General features: G+C 39.2%; 1 protein-coding gene across 4 annotated transcripts in view; it reads right to left on the bottom strand.

Annotated features, from left to right (window-relative positions):
• The window catches only part of pde4c (phosphodiesterase 4C), a 287,821-nt gene that overhangs the window by 47,137 nt on the left and 224,436 nt on the right, over positions 1-16,248 (bottom strand). The window contains exon 1 of one of the 4 annotated variants that reach the window (XM_004910984.4): positions 5,761-6,834. The exons of the other annotated variants lie outside the window; for them this stretch is intronic. Coding sequence (XP_004911041.1) covers positions 5,761-5,891 — 131 coding nt within the window. The 5' untranslated portion in view covers positions 5,892-6,834. Of the gene's footprint in view, positions 1-5,760; positions 6,835-16,248 lie in introns of those variants that run through there. 4 annotated transcript variants of the gene reach the window in all.

Below are 16,248 nucleotides of genomic sequence, written 5' to 3'. Positions count from 1 at the left end.
AACCTTTGGCTGCTTTCTGGCTGATATCTTCACATGGCTTAACTGACACAGACAACACGTTTTGCTGTGCACAGCTTGATTCTACTACACAGTTCATAATATTTCCATGCTTATCTGTTCTCTTAATTTAATTCAAGGCTTGTAATGCGGTGACACAATGCTATGTTGCGTGCACGTGGGGGGGAGGGGTTTCACCTGTGGCTTGGGAAGTTTGTGACTGGGGTGCGGGGCCCCGAGGTGGCAGCCCTAGTGGGCCATAGACACCCAAGTCCCACACTGAACATATATGACCATCTAAAGTTTCTAACTGAAAAATACATCCAACAAACAAATTTGAAAAAAAGCTGCATCTAAAAAAAGCAAGGGCAAGCAAGCAATATGCAAATGCTTGAGGAGATGATACTGCACACCGACATACATTTTATTTTTAGATCCAGACCTAAGCGTCCCTGCTGCAGCTCAAAAGTACGTCATCCTGATAAAAAAAGCATGCCCTAAAAGATCCGCCTGAATCCTCCGTATGCTGGGGGACTCACACTACATATGTATATATGTGTGGGTGTGCAAATATTGTTATAAATGAGTGATTCTGTATACACTGAACAATGAACAACTTCCAGCAGACAAGTGCAAATTTCCGCCTCTTGCTCAGTGACTGAGAGTCTCTTTGTTTAACACCTGACTGCAGGCCATTGCAGGCAAGGAAGTAGAAAGAAAGCCACTTGATGTGGTAAACCTGCAGCTAGATTTGTATACTGATCCCCAAACAGCTGACACAGTTAACTGCACAAAGTAGGCCACAGAGTGAACAGTCCCACTTGTAATGTAACTTAAGATGAATTTGGTTCTAGGAATATAATTACATTTGCAAATGACTTCATTTGCAAATGCCTGCAAATATAACTGAGGTGATATGTACTGCATTTGCAAGCAGCTTATAGATAATTGCACATAGTGAGTTTGCTGTAGTGTGGTACATAGCTTAGTAGTACTACAAGAAAATAAATCTATGGCTATTCTTATACATATATTATACATATCAACCACAACTCAAGCTTTTTGAAAAGTAAACATAATTTCAAGGAACTTTGCAATTTTTATCAATTTCATGATTTTTAATGTAATAATTTCGTTTTGAATAGTTACCTAAGCCTGGCCCCCTGTTCTCTTGCTGATCTTGCTGACTTCTTTTAAACTCTTTTAAAATGTAACAGTAGTTGACTGTCCCCTGCCTACTTTTAGTCTGCACCCTCCAAATCCCACAATTCCCTGTGCACATGACGTTAATAAGGAAAGGAACATTACATTGCAATGCATTGTGGTTTATTAAGCTGTCTGTAAGCTTTGCAGAAGTTATTACAATTTGTAATATCAGTGTTTCAGTCCCTCCTCCCCTGCCAGGATTTTAAATAATGCAGAAAGACAAGAAGCAGTTTGCAGTTGGATTTTAGCATATAAAAATGATAATTATTCATACTTTTTGAAATAAGAGATTACAGTGATAGGTTTATTAGGGGTTTCTGTGTTGTGTGGGACTCGTCAAGAAATTTTGGTTTGAAAGCCAGAGTTCCCCTTTAAACAGAGACATACTTGAAGCAAGTGTTCTTGGAAAGGAAATATGAAATCCTAAGATTATTCTGTTTTACTATGGCTTTATATTCTGCATTAATGTAATAATAAGAGACGGCTGGCCTTACTGCTAGTATATACTGGAATGCAAATCTTCACCAGTTTTTGGCAAATACACCCGCTACTAGTTTAACTATCTGTCCAAAAAAAGCAGTTTGCTTAAACTAATCTGTAAAAAAAAGTGCACATCCACATTTAATGATAGCATTTAAACAACTCTTATTATGCATATTTCCTACCTGCCTGCCAACAAGCATTTGTATAGTTGATAATCAGTCTAGCACATGAAAAAAAAGTTGGACAGCACTGATTCCTAAGTGTAAATTAACAGTGAAAGATAGAAAGCAGGTTATCCAATCTTCATTCATTATTTATATAGTACCAACATGTTAGGCATCACTTTACAGACATTGTTCATCATGCACATCTGTCCTTGCCCTAGTGGAACTTTTCATAAGGTATCAGGAGTCACAATAAATTGCCCCACCATGTTCTGTTTACCCACAGTAAAAACCTAATTCTCAGTGCCAGATATGATATTGTGACTCTCCTAGGCTGCACCCCTATCCCAATGTCCAAATGGTCGCAGCTTGCACATGCTTCCTCTGCTCTTGCATCAACCCCCTCTTCACTGGTTTGCAACCTACTTGGCAGTACCGGGGACTGGGCAGAAATAACATTTTGACAGGTATTGGAATCTCCAGCCGAACCTTAGGTCTGGACCGTTGTGGCCTTCCCTCAAATTCGGATCTGCAGTTACCTGTTCTCTTCCATTTGAACCCAAATTAAGGTTAACCCCCACCATAAATAGGCCTAAAGCATATCCACGTTATCTCAGAAATAGACAGTGTTGCACAGAGTGGGGTGCCCAATAAGTGGTGTAACCCAGGGCATAACATGGTTGCCTCCAGGATATAGCAAAAAAAACCACAAATACACTGAAATAAATAATAACAAGTACAAAGTAATACATGTTTATTTTGTCAACAACCAAAAAAAAGACATTGGAAAAAATCACCCAACAGGTGGCCGAGGAGAGTCAAGGTCTATTATGTTAATTTTCATATAATGAACAGAATTCCTCTGACACGGGGCTCATTTTTAGCCAGCAGAGTTTATAAGCTCACTGGAAGATTGGGCCACATTTTTTACATGGCTACTCACAAGGAAAGGAAGCACTTTTAAACTCATTTTTGATGTATGGGGAGAATGCAATGAGTTGAGTTAAACCAGCAACCTTTTTGCCTACAGAGCTCTAATCCCCATGTTATTCTTAAAAGGCAATACACTGAAGAGAGTAAATGTTCTGTCGGAAAATAATGAGGCTCCCTAATACTGTAGTCAACATGCTTGGATTTGTAGACCACAGAAAGCTAGTAAGCCATTCAACTGACATTTCTGTACAGAAGGATGTGGGATCTGGAAACATTTTGCTGCTGAAGAAAACATCCTCAGTCTTATCCTTCTCTAGTATATCTAGCCTGTTTTTCCTCTGTTATTTCTACGTATCTCTTCCCTATTTTTAGGGGGGGTTAGAAAAAAAATATGGCTATAATACAGAGAAGAGACATTGAGAGAAACACACGTCTTAAACTGGCCACACACACAGGGGGCGTGATTAGCTGAATATTCATTCAGTTTGTCTGCATACCTGGAGGGTCACATTATTGTACTCTGCTGGTCCTCATCAGATAACTTGTAGTTTGTAATTCCTGCCCCTGATAGTTCTAACACTCTGCGCATGTAGGGCCACTTACCCCCCCCCCTCACATGTGTGTGTGTGCGCACGTGCACAGTGATGTCCAGGGGAGGGCCGGCGCCCCCTCATCCTGGCACCCTAGGCAGGTGCCTCTTCTGCCTACCCCTAGTTCTGGCCCTGAAATTACATTCCCAGAATTGTGCAAATGAAACTGCCCAAACTGTGGGGAAAATGCCTAGTTGCTCACCTAAATAAATCTTGAACTCAAGTTTGGAGGTAAATTGAGAGTATGATTTGAGGGTGAAAACTTGTCCTAGATATTCTATTGGCACTATTGTCTGATACACCAGTTCTCCTATATCAGGGGTAGGGAACCTATGACTCGGGAGCCAGATGTGGCTCTTTTGATGGCTGCATCTGGCTCTCTGCCAAATCATAAATAAAAAAAATAACGAGGGGCGTGGACTGCACTCGGCGGATAGAAGACGTGTTCTAAGCCTTAGAACACGTCTTCTATCCGTCGAGCGCAGGCTATGCCCTCCTCCGCATCGCATCTGGTATCCTTGGCACCCACCCTACCTTGCCCTTTTGCTCGGCGGATAGAAGACGTGTTCTAAGCCTTAGAACACGTCTTCCATCTGCCGAGCGCAGGCCACGCCCTCCTCTGCATCGCATCCGGCATCCTTGGGACCCACCCTACCTTGCCCCGCAGCATCCGCGGCCAAACATATTGTATGGCTCTCACGGAATTACATTTTAAAATATGTGGTGTTTATGGCTCTCTCAGCCAAAAAGGTTCCCGACCCCTGTCCTATATCTATATTTATTTGTAATCACCTGACGAAAAGTTGGACCTCGAAAGGGGATTTGAACTGAAAAAGTCAGTCAGCCACTGGCCTAGGGCTTTACCATGACTAGGCATGTAATGTGAATAGTGAACATAACTTATTTTCTTACAGTTATATAGCCTCTTTGCAGAAACACAGATTCCAGCTTTCATGGCCTAGTGTGAAAACTCACAGGTACTATAAACAATGTCAAGGACTTTTTACCATGAAAATACTTGCTAATTGCAATATCAAAACTGGTTGCATGGATTTTAAGAGTATGGAAAGGTGGCTAATTACCATCAGTGACTGAATATAAAGAAGCCTCAGAGACAATGCAAGGCATGGGTCTTGGGGACAGGTTGGGGGAGGGGATACCCTTATTTAAATTAAGCAGGGTTGTGGAAGGATGCTATTTTACTTTAACAGCTCACACCTCCCTCCCCTTTTAATGAGATTATTTGGGATGGTTGTGGTGAAGGAGGTTGAAATAACCACTGTAATAGCCACAATTGTTGGTTTCTTTTTGGGTGGGGCTCAGAGGGCGGAAGGGATTGTGGGAGGGGAAAGGGAAGGGATTATGGCCATAGGCCATGTGGGGATGTACTTGTTAGAGAAAGGGGAATGACTAGCCTCGGCGATTTGATTGTGGATTGAGGCAAGGAGGGCCCCTACAAATGCAGCCTTTAGCAGCTACTTTGTTAGCTGGTTGCCATTATGTTATTTAGTTAACAAATTACTGTTAGGCTGATGTCTAACGGAGTGGTTCAGTTACCTGCAATAGATCTCTGCTATCGCAGGCGACTAACCACTCCAAAATGGCTTTCCACCGGCAACAATACAAGTCGCCGGTGGAAAGCCCTTTGCATCGTTTCAGTATTCCGAAGTCGCGCAAAGTTTCCTACTGCAGGCAATTTCAGAAAAGTGGACCGCTACGTGGGTCCTTACCCTTAGGGTTACAATGTTTACAATGTTTACAATGTTGTCAAGATTAAATAAATTAGGCTGTATCAATGCAAAACAGGTGTGAGTCTGAGTGTATTTATGGTAAAAATTGTGGATGGGGCAAACTTAATAGGTTATAAAAAGGGCAATACATTGGCACTACCCTTGTCATAATATCTAAAATCAATGCAAGACATGGTATTTCAGAATGGCAGAGTGTAAAATTGGTGCTAAGAAATAATTGTTTTTCCACTGGAAACTTCACAATTAAGTAAAAAACACACTTTATGTTTATGATGTCATGATGGTGTCCATTTTACCATTTTAAAATATTTCATATTGGAGATGTATATAATATACACACAATAATTAATCCTGTATTCATGTGTTCAATATAATCTAGGATTATAATATAGCATCTGGTGGCCCTCCACTTAATGCAGATTTACATTTTTATTTATTGTAGGGTTATCAAATCAACAAGATTTTGTGAAGAATCTAAATCAAAGAGCTGCCACTCTTATGGCAACATAAACAAACACTGCTTGCAGAATAAGAGTGACAGCGTGGAAGTCCATTTTACCAACATAGCTAAGATATAACATATCCCTTAGGTTTAATAAAATGAACCTTTTATAATGCAAATAAAAATCAGTTTACCGTCTCCTCCTCTGCACAATATCGATAGGTCGGTTGACTGCACAAGGTGACCCATATATATTCCCATTACAAAATCTTCTCCCACTGCAGTCTGTCAGAGCCAGAAACCCACAGTTTGTAGGCAAACTCATCTCCACTCTCAGCACTGGGGAGACCCCAAACTTGCGCTAAAATGAATCTTCTCGTTGATCGGTGTCACAGAGGTGTCACGGTTTGACCAAAGCAATTTAAAATACCATTTAAATCCTGTTTTGGAATGAAATCCCATCTTCTCAGAAAGTTAGGGAATGCAACAATCCAGTGTTGTACCTTGTAAATCTACTTTGCATGTGTATTTTCATTGGGAGACTGCCTTGCTCTGGCTCATTGTGAAACAAAGTACAGAAAGCACTCAGTTTCTCTGCTTCAGCAGACAGTAAGAGCAGAGTGAGATCCTAGGTAGCTGGAGCATTCTGTTAACAGAGCAGTGGCTAAAAATAATCCTACGAAGAAGCCCAAAAAACACAGTGTCTCATCAGATCTTTTCTACCCAGAGAACCCCAGCAGTGGGTGCAGGTCCACATGCAGCGTCTGTGGTTATGCTAAAATCCAAAGGATTTCGGTTAAACAGTCTCAGGCAGGCATAAAAGAGTGTAAGTAGTAGATAATTACAATCAGCTCCAAATACTGTTTCTGTTTGTCTTCTATTAAGGACAGTGGAAGGCAAAGGCTAAAGAGTTCAGGGAATGATCCTAAAGGTTGGAAAGTCAGCTCACATAAAAGATAAGACACTGCACTCTGGCTTCACCCGCACCTTCTATATGTGACAGCTGGAAAGGAGGATACACACACATAGCACTAGTGATCTGGCTTTACCAGCAGCCTGTGATGTCACTGTCACTGTACTCCGGCAGAGGGAGGGCCAAGACTCCTTCTCTAGGCAAATATTTCTCTTTAAAGCAACAGCTCCTCCTTTGAAGCAATATTTAACATTTTTTCCTCACACGTGAGGGCTGCTTTTATAACAACAGTAATGGTGTGTGTGTGTGTGTATAACTGTGCTAATTCAGTTCATTCTTTTATTAATTACATGAGTTCAAAAAAGCATTAAGAGGAAAAAGAATGTTTTTTTTTTAACCACGTGTGTTTTATCACAAAATTTTGATTTTGTGGTTTTCCACTGTCTTTCCTGTGTTTCCTGTTTTATCACATAAATCACTAAGCAAAAATGAACGTGCAACATAACAGCTAGTAAAAGTTATCTTTAAAAGTAACCTTTTTTTTACCAAATAAATATATTTGTTCAAGCCTCACTCAAACTGGTACAAATCACTATATGGGTAATTTATGAAAGCAACTGCAATACATGCAATTGTTACATAAATTGACAGCATTTATTAAACGTGCTCCTTGCACTACAATATGGTTGTCTTAAAGGAGAAGAAAAGGCAAAGTCACTTGGGGGTGCCAAAATTTTAGGCACCCCCAAGTGACTTAAATCACTTACCTTGTACCCCGGGCTGGTGGCCCTGTTAGGAGAGAACAGCACCAGCCCGGGGTAGCAGCGATCGCTTCCTCCTTCCGTCGCGCGCATGCGCAGTAGAGTGAAAAAGTCGAACTTTAACAAAGAAGTCAGCTTTTCACTCTACTGCGCATGCGCCTGTCCTTAGTCCTTCCAAAAGCGAAGGCGGAAGGAGGAAGAGCTGCGCTACAGGTACCCCAGGCTGGTGCTGTTTTCTCCTAACAGGGGCACCAGCCCAGGGTACAAGGTAAGCGGTTTAAGTCACTTGGGGGTGCCTAACATTTTGGCACCCCCAAGTGACTTAGCCTTTCCTTGTCCTTTAAGCATTTGTCTTTCCTCCTCCTCTGCTTAATCGTGTACCTATTGATACTGGGGAACCAGTAACCACCCTACAGCTGGCCATTCACAGAAAAGTCAACATGTTTGGCAGGGTTGCCAAACAAGCAGATCTTTCTCTAGTATGCCCACCTTACGCCAGATTCACAAACACATGTGTTTATTCAACAGGCGATATTATGGCAGATGCAAATCAGAGTGAGATCGCAATTCAGAGGGCATTCTGAAAGAGAAAAACACACAGCGTTATGGAGTCATAATTACACAGTTTTTGTTGCTAGGTCTTATTTACCTTAGCAACCAGGCAGTGATTTGAATGAAAGACTGATATATGAATAGGTGACATATAAATGGCTGAACAGGAAAATAAATAATAATAGGTAAAAATAATAATAAAATTGTAGCCTCAGAGAGCAATATTTTTTGACAGTGACCCTACCTCAAATCTATATAGAGGCAGAAAAAGAAGGCAAATAATTAAAAAGTTGCAAGTAAAAGGGCATTCTATAACATAAAGGCAGGGCCATATATATATATATATATATATATATATATATAGGCACCCAAAGGGCCTGTGCTCTGGGCGAAAGCTTTTTTGGGGGGGGGGCCCACAAGTGCCTATTATATAGGCACACAAGGGCTGTATAACGTCAATTCTGCAATCTGAGGTGAGTATTTAGGTCCGGTCCCTAGGGTGGCACTGCTTAAAGGTGAACCGCCCCTTCAATAGGCACAAACATTTTAAGTATCCTATTTTAATTGTTTTTAGGTTTTCAAACCACATGGATTTTTTCAGGGAGAAACCACACAGAACTATTCCTGTTCCCATTCTCATTCCTTTACAGGATTTCTTAAGGTCTTTAAAGTTCACTTTGTGACCCAAAGATTGGTTAAAAATTTGTGCCTATGTAACTGGTTTTGGGGAATGGAAGTATCTATTATCTCAATTACTCCAGATGGATTATCTGAAACTTGATTATGTTGGCCCCAACTCCCGGAAACTCCCAGTAGGGCAGGTGTTACATACAACTATTTTCTTGTGTGGGCACTTAAGTCCGACACACCACATTTTTTTCTACCACAAACAAATCGTTCAAATAACTTGGGCACCAGTGGTTGTTTACAAAACAGATGAACTCTTTTTTTGTGCAGGTGGTACACAGTTTATAATGATGGGTGCTGATGTGACAAGATCCAATCAGTAAATGCTTTCGGTACTTTCTTACGTCAGATATTATTCAGTACATATACAGGTGCAGTGCAACACCCAGAGAAACAATCCCTGGCACACAGTGGTGTTTTACTCCAGGAATTGCTGAGCCTGGCAGCTTGAGTCCCTATACTGGCAGAATTGATACCACACGGTACTATCCCTCCTTTTTGGAGCCTCTGGCTGCTTTACTAACTAATCTGCCTCTGACTCCTAGAGTGGGCTATTATAGATCTTTCCTGGCACTTACTTAACCTACTGGAAGCTACCTCCATTCCAGGCCTTTCAACATATATTACACAACCAAAAAGAAAACAGTTCCCTTTTAGGGCAACGGCACATGGAGTGTTTTGACCACAGATACCTGTACCCACCATGATTACTTCCTATTACAACTTGAATGGAAAGTACTACAAATCATCCCTTTGGGGGGAGGGTTCAGGGTTATAGTTGTTTGAGCAAGCTAATCGACTATTAATATCAAAGGCAAGAAACCCACAGTGAAAAGCAAGTTCTATTACCAGAAGATGTCTTTTAGGACTTTGGCAGTCGGGACTCACTGTCCACAGTGGAATATTTCTCACTGTTATTATTAGGAAGCACCATGATTAGGAAGCATCCTTCATTGCCCTTCTTAAGGGAGGTGGCAAATCATTTATTGCTAGCTGGAAGCCTTTCTATCGAAAAATTGAATATGCAGTTTTTATTATTAATGAAAATAATTCAAATTTAATGGCTGATTTCAGTGGTTTTTTTTTACCAAACATTTTAGATTGGAGACTATTTTTCTCCTTTTAAAGCTAACTTAAATAGTTAACTGCTGAAGTATCAACATATAATACAACAGAATAACTGCCAATTGTTTGTGTTTAGAAATCAAAAATGATTGTGCCCAAGAAAATAATATAGTAATGCTAAGTATACATGCAAATGTGACCTTGATGGCTACATCTAGCCACATACAGAGAAATTTCCACACTGTAAATTCTGGCCATGCTTGTGGATTTCCACATTGCTCTGTCTGATTGGCTCACAGGGTTATATTTATTCAATGTTAGATCATAAATTTCCTCACGATAAAGCTTTAGCTAAAAACCTGTGGCACAGAAAGGGTTAAAGAGCAAACAAAGCCTGTACATGGTATTCCCAAACTTTACATGGTTCCATAATCCTATTAGCAGTTGCCTTCTTGTATTAATTTCTATGCATGTATGTCATCAATAGGTAGAACCTGGCATGCATGCAAAATGATTTGTTTTATTTGCACATGCCTAGATCTCCAACCCTGGAAATCATAAGGGAGGGGAAGCACTGAGTGGCATCACCAAAGACGTTCATTCATAAAGACTTTAAACAAGATTTCACAGTTCAGCAACCACCTTCCCAGGAATGGGGACTGCCCTTTGCCCTTAAGGAATACAGTCTGCAAATGGGAGTGGGTGAGGGTTAGGGTTGCTCTCTGGTAAATGTGAAAATCAATTTGTGATTTTTAAAGACACTCCTAAAGGTCTATCCATCCATGAGTCCCTTTCAATGAGTTTCAAGTGTGTCCCACTTCCCCCATGCAGTTTTCCTTCATTTGTCTATAGTGTCCTAATTTCTAACACTAATCTCCATGACTAACAATTAGGGTGACTGACACAGCTACAATTCCCAGAACTGCTGAGGAAAATTACATAATAAAATGTTTGTTGACATTGTCTACAAAGGTAATATAAACCCATCAATTTCCCAGTATGGCATTAATCTTAAGACATATAGTTACAAGACATATACTGTTTGGCAGTTGGATCATATTAGAATGATGTCAAAAACAGAAATCTATTGAGTTATAATGGCCTGGAAGATCAGGATACACTGTACAACTGCCATAACCTCTCCCTGTCTGGCAGTTTGAACATCACTCCCACTAAGCAGAGTTATGCAAATACATAATGGAAAGCTGATCTAAGTTCAGAGCAGTACACTGGAAAATGCTTTCCATGTGTACTAAACATGGTTTTACGTCATGCATGAAAGGCCATTTTTCTGTTACACCCTTCTTTCTCTAGGGCATTTTTCTGTCATCAGGGAAATGTCAACAAAAAGCTACATTTTTCTTTTGCAGCTGCATTTTCCACGAAAGCAGATTACATTTCACACTAGGTGTGATTTATTGCCTACTATGCATGCTTACAATATTAAATTCTAAATGTGGGTGCTGTGCAATAAATCTACAGTAAATAATAGTACATCTCCGGAATAAACAGCAATGGCAATACCTCATAATACGTCAAACTGAGCACTAACGTGTAGAGGGGGGATACAGCATTCCATATGATTTAGAAGATACTGTCTGGCTCTCACACAAGGGTGTTGTGATGATAAACATGTCACCTGGTGATTAATTGTATATACAAAGGCTGAGATGTATACAATTTCTGTGTATATAAACAAAAGAAAGGAGACAACAAGGAGTGCATTGCTGGTACCATTGGCAGACACTGGGTTAAGAATTCAAACTTACAGTAAAAACAAACGCTTATATAATACGATAATGTTGCAAGGCTGCTGATAAAATCTTCATCAATGTTTTTTTTCGTACAACCCTTTCTTGAGTTGCTATAGTGCAAATGTGCTGCACCTTTTGATGCTGCACCTATCCATATACCCCATTGCCAGTCATGAAAGAAGGCAAATAATTAAAAATCTATAAAAAATAAAGACTAACCAAAATGTTGCTAAGAATTGGGCTTTCTATAACATTAGTGATGAGCCAATCTGTCCCATTTTGCTTTGCGACTTTTATTGCCACGTACAACTTTTTTAGCTGTGCCCTTTTTTGACGCACCTGTGCCTATTTTAATGCGACTGTGGTCTTTCTTGGTGTGACCATGCCTATTTTGACACAACCACCTTTTCTTTCAACCAACCACAAAGTTTTTGGCAAAATTTCGTAACGTTTCACAAACCTATTCACCAATGCTGCAAATCCAAGCCTGCTGACAAAAATTCACTCATCGCTATATAACATACATATTTCTAAGTAGAAATTAGAAGTTTGAGAGAGAGTGTGCAGTCACAATAAGGTAAAAAAAGTACACGGCTATGGACTTGAGAATGGTACCTGTGAACACTAAAACACTTGCAGTATAAAATAATTGTAATACTTTTATTATTAAGTCTCTCTATTAATTCCACCATTTTCTACTGATGGATATTTTACAACTACATGGCAGCACCAGTGGGGAAGGTCCACACTAAGGGCTACATTAATCAAATCACGAGTTCGAATCACGAATGGGAAAAATTCGGACTGGATACAATAATTTCTGAAGATCGCAAATATCACTAAATTTTCGTGCCGAAAGATTGTAAACAGTGGGAAAACCTTTCCGACTTTGATCCTTCTGTGCATGATTTTGAAAGTCTCCCATAGGAATCAATGGCACTCGATAATTATTACTCAGTGCGACAATACGATTTTGATGCACAAATATTGTCGCAATGTGAAAAAATGGGCAAGGTACGAAATTGTCGCTCAAGGTACGAAATTGTCGCACAAAAATTGTTCGTGCCTTAATAAATGTCCCCCTAAGATTCAAATAGGCCCTGCCCTTTTGGACCAAAGAGCCTCCAAAAGACCTAATATATTGTCTATAGCATCTATATATAGCATATATATACCCAAACTACTGAATGGTGAGGTTAGAAAACATAAACTTTTTTTTTTTTAACATTTTGTTAAAATTTTTAATTCAAGTTCCCCACCTAGTGGTAAAAAATGTATTTGCAGTCAAAAAGAACATTCTATTAGCCTAATTTCAAACATAGGGCCTGATTCACTAAAGGGCGATAAAACGTGCGCTATTTTTATTGTGCGCTAAAATTTTTACCGTGGCTTAATTTTGGCGTTTTTTCGCACTATTCACTATAAGCATACTCGCGCTTTTTTACGCGCGATATTGCATGCGTTATTTAACTTGCGAAGACTATTTCAATGCGGTATTTGCTGGTACATGTGCTAAATTACGCCCGCGAATAGTCACCGCATATGAATGGTAGCTTAGAAATAGTGTATAAAAATTGTCGCCGCATATAAATGGTGTATATAAATATTAGCCACATATAAATGGTAGCATATAAATGGTATCATATAAATAGTAGCCACATATAAATAGTAGCCACTAGTGATGAGCAAATGTGTTCTGGTTATCTTTAGTGAAAAATTAGCAAATCTTTCGAAAGATCCACGAAACGGCAAAAATGTTGTGCGGGCAAAAATATTGTTGCTGTGACTATTATTTTTTGACGCTTGTATAAATTTTTGTATGTGCGGTGAATTTTTGCGTGGCGAATTTTTTCATGAGTTTTGCCATTGGCGGATTGTTTTGCGAAACGTATGAAAAAATCCGCCGCAAAAAAATTCAACGCACGTCCAAAAATTAGCTGCAAATCCATGCCTGGCAAAACATTTCATCACTTGTAGCCAAATATAAATAGTCGCGCAAATGAACGCACGCCATGTTAGCCATACACGCCAATACTTGCAGAAAATTACTGTATTAAAAATGAACATTTCGCTGCAAGCTGGCGGCTGCGTCACTCTAGGGGAAACACATACTTGAATAAATAACACTGTAAGTCCATATTTTATTGCAAAAAATCATTTACTGTACTTTTGTATAATTTTTCGCCTGCCTGTAGTAGGTGTTAATTTTCGCATAGCCGAATGCGATATTTAGCGCGCAAAAGTTATAGTGAATCATGCGATCGTATTCTTTTCAGCGCGGAAATTAATGCATGCGGTAAAACTAGTGCAAGAAATAACCCATGCGAAAATGTCGATTTTTCGCACGCGATAATACTATGGTGAATCGCGCGCAAATTATTTGCGTTTTTTAACGCAAAAAAGCGTGCGATAATTTTTATCACACTTTAGTGAATCAGGCCCATAATATATTAAAGAACACTTTAACCCAAAAAATGTTTTTGCCTAATAGAAAAAAACAAATTCTAAACAATTTGTAAATGTAATTGCTACTTAAAGCAGCACTTACTTAACTCCTGGTTATTGCAAAATTAATTCTCCTCCTGCCAAGGCCTGTCAGTTTACTGCTTTGTGGTACATTGTTTCAAAAGTCAGAGCCACCAGAGCAGAGGATAGAAAAGGGCAGAACAACTCTGATTTTAATGGCAATTATATATTATATTATACAAATTACTTAAAGCCATTACAAATATGAATAATAAATGTATATTGCAAAGTTGCTTACAATTGTGTTTTCTTTTGAATGTTCCCCTGATAGCATTTCAGACATGGTCATGTTTATTAGTTAATGTGGGTTTACATACAAGTTTCCCCACATACATAATTTGCAATAAAGTGCAAACAGATTTTTTAATATTTAAGTTTGAAATTTCACATGGGGCTAGCCATATTCTTCATTTCCCAGGGTGCCACGGTCATGTGACTTGTGCTCTGATAAACACTTTACTGCTAAGCTGCAAGTTGGTGTGATATTCCACCCCCCCAGCAGCCAATCAGCAAAACAATGGGTAGCAATATAGCAGTCTTTTCCTAAAAAGCGATTACTAGAGATTTCAACAATGGAGCGATTCTATGACAATGCTTTCTTTGTAAAATCACTCGAAAAAGGGTCTCATAGTGATTCGGAGAGATAAGCGATTTGAAGTAGTATTGTCGGTTTAGGTACTGGCGATTTATATTCTTCTCTATGTAGAGACAAAACGAGTGACTTGTCGCTGGAACTTGCTTTTTAAAAACTGAAGCGAAAATAAAATAACTGAACTTAATAGTAAAAAATCCAAGTCTGGCTTATGACTCCTTCAGTTCCACTGAGTAGTAGAAACAATAGCGTGCCTGAAAATAGTTCTTATGTGTAGCGCTGGCTCTTTCTGAAAGTTCAGAATCAGGCACAATGCACTGAGATGGCTGCCTACACACCAATATTACAACTAAAAAAATACATTCATTGGTTCAAGAATAAAATTGAAAATGTTAGAGTGAATTATTTGCTATGTAAACAGTGTAATTTAGAAATAAAAAGTACAAAAATGTATAACTTTATGTATTTACTGCAACATTTGTCCACCATTGGTATATTCAATACATTGTATAAATGTACAGTGCAGTTTATAGAAGTAAAATAAAGATATCTATATAGGCAATATGTGCCCCCAAAGGTCTGCCTCTTTATGCTGTCTGTGTGGCCTGGATTTAAGGTGACCATACATGCGCCTAGCTGACTAATATCTGTCAGCAAATTGGCCCTATGTCAATCAGGCAGGTTTAAAAATCCCATTGGGACAAGGACCACATCAGTTTATTGATCCAGTTCCTCACACCAATGACCTACATTGCATCAATGTTATACAGCCATTTGGCCCTTGGGCCACAATCAGATCAATCTTGTATTTGGTAAAGATCTGCTTGTTGAGTGACCTCGCCAAATGAGAAGATTTTTCAGTGTATGGCTACCTTTAAACAGTTTTTATATGACAATTCTCCAATTATCCTCAGAATAATTGATCAAAATTGCACTCTAAAGCCTTCTTACCTGATAATTGACACTTGACTGTTCAGAAAGCAAACACAGAATCACATTTATCAACTAAATTTGTTATAACTGATGCAGGTACTGTATGTAGAGTAAAAACACTAGAGGGCGTTATTTCTTAATGTACCTCACGTAGCTTCATTGCCTTCATAATAATGAGTCTGGTTTCATCCCAATGCAGCTAGAAAGTCATTGTCTGCATTGTACGACACATCTAAATTTGCTCAGAAAAGCTTGCATTGTAAGGAAAGATTGCACTGGAAGCCTGCTTCACTTGGAAAAACAGTGTATCATTATAATGCTTTTAATAGAGGCCCTACATGCACAGAGTATTGTGTTGGGCCCAGCATTAATTAAAAGGCTTATGGATCTCTGGATTGTATTATATACTTTACAACATTTGAAAATGTTATGTAAATATAACCACTTAATCATCTATCCGATCTTAAATCATGCTGTGCAGTTTTCTGATACATGACTTTTTCATGAAAAGGAGCATTTTATAATGCAGTACTTCCTGATGATATCACTCATCTTTATGGCACAAAGCTATATACAATAAAAAAAGTAAAATTCCAGTGGTGTAACAACCGAGGGTGTGACTGCACTCAGGCCTGTACCCCATGGGGTCGACCCACACAGTGGTGCGAGGATAGAGTATGGACGAAGGACAAAAGCTGAATGTATGCGTGCAGGCAAGCATCCGGATGGTGGGGTTTACTTAGCAAACAGATTACTTTGCATCTCATTTAATGGTTTTCATTCTATAAACTGGCATATTATGGACCAACTAATTGCTCATTCATATAGCAGAACCATAGAATCCATAAGGGCAGTGACACATGGAGAGGTTAGTTGCCGTGCGTCAAATCTTCGTTGTC

The sequence above is a fragment of the Xenopus tropicalis genome, chromosome 1 (genome assembly GCF_000004195.4).
Source record: "Xenopus tropicalis strain Nigerian chromosome 1, UCB_Xtro_10.0, whole genome shotgun sequence".
Taxonomy (NCBI): Eukaryota; Metazoa; Chordata; class Amphibia; order Anura; family Pipidae; genus Xenopus; species Xenopus tropicalis.
The sequence above is the reverse complement of the archived record's forward strand: the minus strand, read 5'-3'. Positions and strand labels throughout refer to the sequence as shown.